Raw genomic sequence first — 9,986 nt, 5'->3', positions numbered from 1 at the left:
TCATCATATTCATATCCTCTTAGTTTTCGGATAGTTTATGGATAGGAATTTTCCGAATACGGATCCTCCTAAACGAATACGGACACGGATCGAATACGGGTTTTCGACTATCTGTTGACAGCCCTAAGGCAGCCCTAATATAATCGATTGGGACTCCCTTTGCTCCACAATTGTTGCTCTCTCTCTCTCTCTCTCTCTCTCTCTCTCTCTCTCTCTCTCTCTCTTACTACTCTTCTCTTTACAATAGGGAAAAAGATGTGGTACTTCTTTGACCGGAGGAAAGAATGACATTGGGCCTGCTTATATTTTCTCAGTTCCCAAGGTTGTGGTAGTCTTAATTAATATCAGCGATGCAATCTTGAATTTACTAACATCAAACATCTTCGTTAATGCGGGAGCCTCGGGCACTAGGTATGCCTTTTTTTTTTTTCAAACATCTTCGTTAATGTTGCTTTTATCATTTCTTGAAGCCACCCTTTTAAGTACGATCTTTGATGCGTTTTTGTGCCTCTTTGTATCATACTTTATTTGAACCAACTTCTTGCTCCCTGCTTCCACCCCCCCTCCCCCCTCCTCACAACCTCTTTCTTTCTTCAAAGGATGATAATATGGAGTTATGTTGGGTTTTTGATGTTTTTGTGCAGAGGTTGTTAAAGGCAATGGCAAGGTCATACCCCAAGCAGTCAAGCATTGGGTTGAGCGATATGAAAGTGATCCAAAACCTGCAATGGTTGAACTCATGATGATGCTTTTTGAGGTAATTTCATTCTTGTTTCTCGGGCAGGGTATCCTTGAGCTCAAATGCCTCTATTGGCAAGATGATTGGACACACTTTACCTTCTTGTGATTAGTTATTGCATAACTGTCTTTCATGGTGTGAGCTGGTATTTATGAAACTGGCAATTGACAGGCATGTGGAGCTAAATACCAGCTCAGAGAAGATTTCCTGGATGAGACTGATGTGGATGACGTGGTGGTTGCTTTGGTTAATCTTGCTAGGAGAGTATCCTTTCGTAAATCGCATATATTTTCTTGTAACACCCCCCCTATTTAATAAATTTGTTTGCTTCATCATTATTTTGTGCACAAATTGCTACATTGCTCACCCTCATTTTGTGTACCACACTCCTCCCCTGAATTTTGACCTTAACTCATTTGGAAACTTTAGGGGGAAATAGAAGATTTCCACAGTTCCAAACAGAAGGAGTTGAAGAACTTCAAACAAAACCTTGTGGCTTTTTGGGGAAATCTGGTTATTGAATGTCAAAATGGACCGTTATTTGACCAGGTTTTGTTTGACAAGTGCATGGACTATATCATTGCATTATCATGGTAGGTTTATATTCTTTTCAAATTTCAAATGATCATATTAATTAGAAGAACTTTTTCTTTCTGGCAATTCTGGAGTATCTCTGACTGGCACAAATATCTGCCACATGGCAGATTAAAAAGAGCGGAAAATTTGTTGGCAGGTTGATGCCACAGCACTTCCATGGATCAACCTGAACCCATTTGGGAACCTAGACCGTGAACTGGGTCTAAATTTGGGTCTTTGATCTTGTAGAATATTAGCAGTTTATTTATTTACTTTTTTGGGATCCTTGTGCACCGTGGACACCCTTTTTATTTATTTACTTATTTGGATTTATCTGCAATATTTCAGTTAGACTAGAGTTTCATTCCATTTTTTATTTTAGAGTTTGATTACATATAGGTTGGGTTAGATTATTAGGAGATTTTATTTCTATTTCAGTTTTAGACTTCAAAGGAAACTTTTAATTTCGTTTTTATAAATATGCTTGTAACCCAATTCATTGTGCAGTATGATAATGAATTGAAAATAGTGAGTTTGGTGCATATGTGGTGAGTTCCTCTCCCCACGATCTCATTCCCTTGGTTTCTTCTTTTATTCTTCCTTCTTCTTCTTCCTCTCATTCGAGTTCTTCTCCTTCCTTCTCTAACCTGCCCCACTGGTAACCAGATCACCCACGATTCTGGTTATATTCTCCTTCAAGGGTTCTTCAGTCAGTTCATATTAGGGGAGTTATTTTGACTCTGGGTGACCGGCGTTATGGGTTTTGCTTCCGTCAAGCCCCTCTACTGTGAGGATCAAAGATCTGCAAATTGTTAGATCTGTTTTCAGAGATTAATACCCTCCCTAACTTTCTGGTTTGAGGGTTAATTGCTTGGGGGTTCAAGGGGCTGGAGATCATCAACCTTTGCCTGAAATCCAAAGTCCAGCCATTGCTTCATTAGGGAGTTCTTCCCCTCGTGATCCTCACCTTTTCTGCTGGATTTTGCTGCCGTAAGGTTTGAGGACAACCTCATGCGTGAGTGTGTCTCTATCCTTCGTATTTCTACTTTCCTTATTAAACCTCCTTTTCTCTTTATTTACTTGCTACCCTTTATTTTATATCTGTTCCAAGTTTATAACCTCACAATAATTCTTATTTCCCTTATATCCCATCAGTTATTTTAACTACCAACTTACCCTCTTAAGATTCCCTTTACTTACCAATCTGTCACTCTTGTAAACTTCAAAATATTAACTGTTTTGCCACTGGTGCTTTGATTTGAATTATCTGCACTTGGGTGGGCCCATAGTGAACCCAAATTTGTTTTGTGACTCATGATTCACATCACAGGTTGAACCTTAGGTTCCTTGCTCACATATCAAGTTTCATCCAAGACGGAGTTGGCCAAGTGGGAAAATAAAGATTTGAAAATCCAGTAAAATATAATGAAACTTTTCTAAATAGAATGGATGGATGAATATACAAGGGCAACATGCTTATACATGGGAGGATATATGATTGAATCTGAGTCTGATATTTGACATTTGACCAATCTATACCATTTCCTAGATATCCATGGGGGTCAAAATCACCCTAACAACCTCTCATGTGGCAAAACTTGGTCCTGCTGTGCCAGTCTAGAGATAGTCCCTCTACACTTGCCGTCCCAAAAAAACGTTTGCCTTACTTTTAAAAATAATTTTTTGATTAATTGGGTAACTGTGTTTTCTTTTTCACTATAAGATAATTCCTGTGGATTAAATTCTCTTGTTTGTTCTTCAGCACACCCCCAAGAGTTTACCGCCTGGTTGCTTCATTGGTTGGCCTTGAGCTTGTTACATCCTTCATAAGTGTAGCCAAAACACTTGGTTCGCAGCGTGAAACTACTCAGAGACAATTAAATGCTGAAAAGAAGAAACGAAATGAGGGTCCACTTGTGGAGTCACTGAATAAAAGATTGTCAATGACTCATGCGAAGATCACTGTCATAGAGGAGATGATGCGCAAAACTTTTACAGGGTTAGGATACTCTTGAAGAATAAATAAAAGATATTATTTAAGACCCCTAACAGAAATTAACAAAATAAATATTTTAATTATCTGGTTTATTTCTCCCCTCCCAGCTAATCAAAGTTATATTTTTTTTTTTTGGAAAGGCTATTCGTGCATCGGTATAGGGACATTGATCCCAATATCCGAATTTCATGCATACAATCCCTTGGTGTCTGGATTGTGTCCTACCCTTCATTATTTTTGCAGGACCTGTATTTGAAGTACCTTGGATGGACACTGAATGACAAAGTAACTCTCTAAATGACTTGTGGAACCTGTTTTTCATTGCTCTTTTTTTTTTTTGGTGTGTGTGTGTGTGTGTATCTATCTAATTTTATACTCTTTCTTCTAATTGCATTTGAAGATTTCTGGTGTAAGAAAGACTTCCATCCTTTCTCTGCAAAATCTATATGAAGCTGATGATAACGTGCCATCTCTGAGTCTTTTTACTGAAAGATTTTCAAATCGAATGATTGAACTTGCCAATGACATTGATGTTTCTGTGGCTGTGGCTGCTATAGGACTACTCAAGCAACTGTTAAGGTAACTCTTTGCCTTTGGTTTCTAACTATTTGGCGCATTTTTCCCTTTCAACTTGAATTTCATGCATTGAAAGTTGGTGTTGGTTCTTTGCAGACATCAGCTCTTATCTGATGATGATTTAGGTCCTTTATACGATTTACTTATTGATGAACCATCAGAGATCAGGCATGCCATTGGAGAACTAGTTTATGATCATTTGATTGCGCAGAAATTTAGTAGCTCAAGATCAAGAGGTTCAGTCAACCCCGACCAAATTCATCATACCATTATATGTCTTTGTGTGATTTCAGTCCTGTGTAGCCTTATGGTAATCCCGAAATTGTACCAGGGAGTGAAGGTGATGCCTCTGAGGTTCCTCTGGGAAGGATGTTGCAGATACTAAGAGAGTTTTCGGCAGATCCAATTCTATGTTCCTATGTCATAGATGATGTCTGGGACTACATGGAGGCCATGAAAGTATGATTGCATACTCTACCTTTTCTTCTCTGTTGTAGAAGTCTGTCAATGATGGAAGATCATGATCATCTACAAAACTCCTGTATTCCTTGGAGGGGAGGGTGGGGGGAGGGAAGAAGTGTATTTTGGAATATTTTATTTAATTCTATTCTATTCTTTTTAAAATTGTTTGGACCATGTTGATCTTTCAGGATTGGAAGTGCATCGTCTCCATGCTTCTTGATGAGAATCCATTGATTGAGCTTACTGATGTGGATGCAACAAACTTGGTTCGTCTGCTTTATGCTTCTGCTAGAAAGGCTGTTGGAGAGAGGATTGTACCTGACACTGATAATCGAAAACTATATTATACCAAAGCTCAGAAGGTAATAAACTGTTTTTTTTTTATTCATTGCAGATCAGAAACTCCTTTAAATCTGAGTTATTTCTATTTTTGTTATAATTTTGTCAAAAGATTTCTATATTGCACAGAAAATGAGTTATGCTTGTGAAAAAGAATGAAATGTCCAGTTTCCATTTGTATTATTCAAAGTGCTTTTAATGAAAAATTACCTGCATCTCCTAGTTAATTGTGCTGTGAATCTGCTGGGTGCTATAAAGTTTATCCCTATTCTCTATTGGGGAGGTATTGTGCTTGCTGATTTCTATTTGTTATATTTGTTATCAGGAAGCACAGGAAAATAATAGACGGGATATAACTGTTGCGATGATGAAAAACTATCCGCAGCTATTACGTAAGTTCATGGCTGACAAAGAAAAAGCACCATCACTGGTCAATATTATCGTGCATTTGAAACTTGAGCTTTATTCACTAAAGAGACAGGAGCAGGTAGGTGTCATAATCCTTCCCACATGATTCTATAAGGTTCAGAGTAATAGTAACAAACTGGGTTCTCAAACACCTTTGTTTGTCATTCAGAATTTCAAAACTGTTCTCCAGCTCATCAAAGATGCATTTTTCAAACATGGTGAGAAGGATCCGCTGAGGTCATGCGTAAAGGCTATGACTTTTTGTTCCAGTGAGAGTCAGGGAGAGCTGCAAGATTTTGCGCAAAATAAAGTGAAGGAGCTTGAAGATGAGCTGATAGTAAAGCTTCGATCTGCCATGAAAGAAGTAGCGGTAATGTCATGATTGTCGTCAATACCTAGTTCTTTTCAGTGCTTGTTAGTTGTTATGCTGTTGATAAAATATGCTGCACTCTTTTTGCAGGAGGGTGAAGACGAATACTCTTTTCTTGTTAACTTGAAAAGGTTGTATGAGCTTCAGTTGGCAAAGCCTGTACCAATTGAGAGCTTATATGAAGATTTTGTGATCACACTTAGAAGCTCCCAAAATATGGATGACGAGGTATGTAAAGAACCTATAATGATATGAGTAATAGTTTATTTGCCCCTTACTCTGTCTAGGTTCAAACTGTTTTGATATCTTCCAGGTTGTGGGTTTTCTCCTTCTCAACATGTACTTGCATGTAGCATGGTGCCTGCACTCTTTTGGTGATGGTGAAAACTTCTCTGAAACATCTTTATCCTCTTTCTTGTCCAAACGCAATGCCTTGTTTGGGTTACTTGAGAGCCTTTTAAACATACTGTGTGAAACTCAGGACGACGGGAAGTATGGTAGTTTGCTTGCTCGCAGAGTAAGCATTATTTTAAGCTAAATGAAATCAACTACTATTTTTTACAGCGATTAAGTCATTAGAGATGTAATTTTTTTTTACTAGTCCAAAATGCTCCATTTTTATGAACTATATGTTGTACTGAAGGTCTGCACCGTACTCGCTGAAATGTGGTGCTTGTTCAGAAAGTCAAACTATTCTTCAACAAAGCTGGAACAACTAGGATTTTGTCCAGACACATCTGTGCTGCAGAAGTTTTGGGAACTTTGTGTACAACAGCTCAATATTTCAGGTTGCTTTCATTCTCTTCCACTGGGAGTATGTTATTCTGCATTTGGCATCTCTGTGTTACCTTTACTCTACAGTCAATAGCGTGACTGCATGAGTACTATCTGTTGCAAATTGCAATTACGCTTTTGCACATGGTGTAAACTTATGGATTGAAAACCTACTCACTACTGTTTGTTAGACATTGAGACTCGGTATTTGATTGGGTGATCATGAGGCTGGACTGCACTTCCTCATTGGGCAAGAGTAGTAGGTGGATGGCTCAATAAAAAGTTCGTTTATGTGACTTACCACATTTGTGTTCTTGTGATTATTATTTGTTGGATGCGGTGATGACTTGTGTCTAGTTTGATACCACCCCTCTTTATTTATCATAATGGAGAGAAAGTTCTAGAATAGTACAAGAACCCGTAAACCCCTTAAGGACCTAAGGATCTGTTTGGAATCTGACACTTTCCTGAAAGCCCATTATTACAACATTATTAATATAGGCACTGCCACAACTTTTAAAACTGGAGTGGGTATGGATTAGTACGGTAAAACCTGGTTTCACTTTCTACACTCCCAATTCCAAAAATGAGAAACAAGGCATGGTTCAACTGGTCAGTTATGAATTTCTTGAAAATTGGTTGATTTTTACTTCGAAAAAAACTGACCGATTTGAATGAGATCTAATTTGTTTGCACAAAACCACTTTAGGCCATTTTGGTTTGATTTTCTAAGCTATGGTATCTACAAATTTTGTGATGGGGGTTGCGGTTGGCTATTTACTCCCATAAGATATTCTTTTTATTGCCACCATGATGAAAACTTATGTAATATGTATACTTACAGATGAGGTGGAGGAGGAAGATGCAAACAGAGAATATATAGAGGATACAAATCGTGAAGTTGTCATGATCGCAGCAGCAAAATTGGTTACCACTGATACAGTTCCTAAGGTGAACATGTCTTATGATGTGTTGAGAGTAGGATAGTTGCGACTTGAGATAGATTTTTCTTTTCCTTTTAATTTATAGAGGGGACATAGCTTGGTGCAATTTTGTTTGCAGTCTCTCTGTGTGTCTATTTTTTGATAAGTTATAAAGGATAAAGCAATAAGGAGTACTCATCTGTAAACGTTTAATATGTTTGATGGCACCATCTAATGAGTTTGGGTTTTTATTTGTCTCGGAGATGTTTGTGGAAGTCATTGAGTTGTTAATAATCCTTTCCATTTGAGCCACTTCTCATGAGCAAAGATTGATTAGCATCTCTAACATTTGAATGAACAAATTTTTGGTTCCTATATGCCAGGAATTTGGCATAGTGACATTTGGAGTGAAATTTTCATGCAGGACTATCTTGCACCAGATATTGTTTCTCATTATGTGATGCATGGAACAAGTGTGGCTGAGATTGTTAAGCAAGTGATTGCTGTTCTAAAGAAAACTGCAAATCACGATGTTCCAAATGTTTTCCTTGAAGCATTGAAAAGGGTAAGACATTGGATAATTGCCTATATTTAAGATCTCTGTCTTGAATGCATTGATCTTGTTGGCATATATGTGCATATTTCTTACGAGTACATGAAGTTGCAAATCTTGTAATTCTGATCTGCCTGAGACCAGTCTTTTCATTTCTTTCTAGTCACATCTTTGCACAAATGAATTGCAAATGGAAAGTTACAAGTAAGGGTATCTTTCTTTAATCATTGAAACCGGTAAAGAAATTGGATAATTTCCTATATTTAAGACGTCAGTCTTGATTGCAGTGATCATATTTGTATCAGTGTGCATATTTCTTACGAGTACATAAAGTTGCAAATTTTGTAATTTTAAGCTGTGCTTGAAACTTGGTCTTTTCATTTCTTTCTAGTCTCATCTTTGTAAAATAAATTGCAAATGGCAACTTAAATGTCAGGGCATTTACCTTATGTTGCTCTTCATAATATTTTAGCAGTTTATATATTCTCCTGATGGAGAGGGAGGGCCCCGGCACATGGTAAGGTTGATCTATTGCAACCTGGTGGCCGTGGGTTCAAATCATGGAAAACAGCCTCTCCGGGAAGCGGGGTAAGGCTGTGTACATCTGCCCCTCCCCAGACCCTGCAACAGCAGGAGCCTCATGCACTAGGCACTCCCTTTTTTTTTTTTTTTTAAAAAAAAAAATATTCTCCTGATGCCTTCCTATTAAATATTAGAAGACTACACAGGTTTTGAAATCACCTGCCTCCCTCTTTTCCCAGAAAGGTGGATGATACTGCTGAGGCATTTTTATTGATTAAGGTGGAAAATTGCAACTTGATAGCATTTTTTTTTGGGTTGGTGGTGGGGGGTGTTGGTCTTGAGATTACCAGCTGAAAAGTGATTTCAAGATTATGTTATCCAATAAAGCAGATCTGATAAGCTCTGGAGGCAATGGTAAATCTAAAATCTGGTTATTCATCTGTTTTATGTGCGATTAGTTATTGTTCAACCCCCGTGGTTATTTAAAGGCTGTGCTTATACTTATATAGACGAGTTTATTATCACATTCACCTTGATGAAAAGTTCACAATGTCTTGCATGGTTCACATTCGCTGTGATTGTGTATATTTCCTTAGGTTGAAGCCTTTCAAAATTCTTATAGCTTTCTAAAATAAATTTTTTAACTTCAAATAACTTCTGGGGATGATGGTAAAACAATCAAGCAAATGCAGGGAATACCGAACCACACATAACTAGTTAAAATTTCACTCTTCGCTTGAGCTGTCTAGCCAATGCTACTACCTGTCTTAGTCTCAATTTTTTTTTTTTACTTAATGTGTTGGTACTATTATTATTTTTCTTTACTGAGAGTTAATGTATATACTTGTTTGGATTTGGATTGGGTTAGGCCTACCAAAGGCATATCATGGAACTCTCAAAAAGTGATGATGAATCATCTGCAAGCAAGTCTTTCTCAGAGTGCAAGGATCTGGCTGCTCGGCTCTCTGGAACATTTGTTGGTGCTGCTCGAAGCAAGCATAGAGTTGATATTTTACAAATTGTTAAGGGTGGTGTTTCTTTTGCCTTTTTAGATGCTCCAAGGAAGTTGTCCTTCTTGGAAGGAGCTGTTATTCATTTTGTATCGAAACTCCCAAGCTCTGATGCCTTGGACATGTAAGATGAAATTTCATTTTTTTTGTTGTCAATTATTAGTATTCTACTTGATGCTTTTGAAGGACATGCATTAATCTTTATTTCTTTGCAAGTAGTCTGAAGGATGTCCAGAAACGAACGGAGAATGTGAACACAGATGAAGATCCTAGTGGCTGGCGTCCCTATTACACATTTGTTGATACATTGCGTGAGAAATATGCAAAGAATGAAGGATTTCAAGGTACCAACGAAAATCCACTTCCATTTGATATATCATGAATAGAGATTATTATTTCTTAGAATTTTCAATTTCACATAAATTTGTTCTTATTGTTGTTTCATTCTTTTGGATTTAGAAGTTAGTTGTCTTCTTCAATGTCTTATTGTTCTGTTTTTCAGCATATAAACAATCTCTGGCGTATATCTAGTTTTGTAACTAAATGTAATCTTCTGCTTCTTTTTTCCTCTCAACCTTTTTGTGCACATTTTTTATAATGGGAACTTGGTGTTGGATGTGAGGACAAAAACTAGCATCCCTTGTGACATCTCTTGTGGCACTCTTGGAGGTGTTCAAGAGGGCTTCTCTTATGCTACCTATGTGCATTAGTGCATACACTTTTTTTTTTGGGGGGGGG

The 9,986-nt window shown here is 37.6% G+C and overlaps 1 protein-coding gene across 1 annotated transcript in view; it reads left to right on the top strand.

The window, feature by feature from the left end:
• The window catches only part of LOC122091450 (sister-chromatid cohesion protein 3), a gene marked incomplete at its 3' end in the record, with an annotated part of 12,560 nt that extends 2,973 nt beyond the window's left edge, over positions 1-9,587 (top strand). Inside the window, 18 exon segments of the mRNA XM_042661404.1 lie at positions 645-757; positions 911-1,003; positions 1,169-1,332; positions 3,078-3,314; positions 3,452-3,596; positions 3,712-3,890; positions 3,984-4,123; positions 4,219-4,346; positions 4,538-4,711; positions 5,014-5,175; positions 5,266-5,466; positions 5,557-5,694; positions 5,780-5,983; positions 6,110-6,254; positions 7,085-7,191; positions 7,588-7,728; positions 9,107-9,372; positions 9,468-9,587. Of these exon segments, the coding sequence (XP_042517338.1) occupies positions 645-757; positions 911-1,003; positions 1,169-1,332; positions 3,078-3,314; positions 3,452-3,596; positions 3,712-3,890; positions 3,984-4,123; positions 4,219-4,346; positions 4,538-4,711; positions 5,014-5,175; positions 5,266-5,466; positions 5,557-5,694; positions 5,780-5,983; positions 6,110-6,254; positions 7,085-7,191; positions 7,588-7,728; positions 9,107-9,372; positions 9,468-9,587 (2,857 nt within the window).
• Positions 9,588-9,986: the final 399 nt, after the last annotated feature.

This window comes from Macadamia integrifolia, chromosome 10 (assembly GCF_013358625.1).
Source record: "Macadamia integrifolia cultivar HAES 741 chromosome 10, SCU_Mint_v3, whole genome shotgun sequence".
NCBI lineage: Eukaryota > Viridiplantae > Streptophyta > Magnoliopsida > Proteales > Proteaceae > Macadamia > Macadamia integrifolia.
The sequence above is the reverse complement of the archived record's forward strand: the minus strand, read 5'-3'. Positions and strand labels throughout refer to the sequence as shown.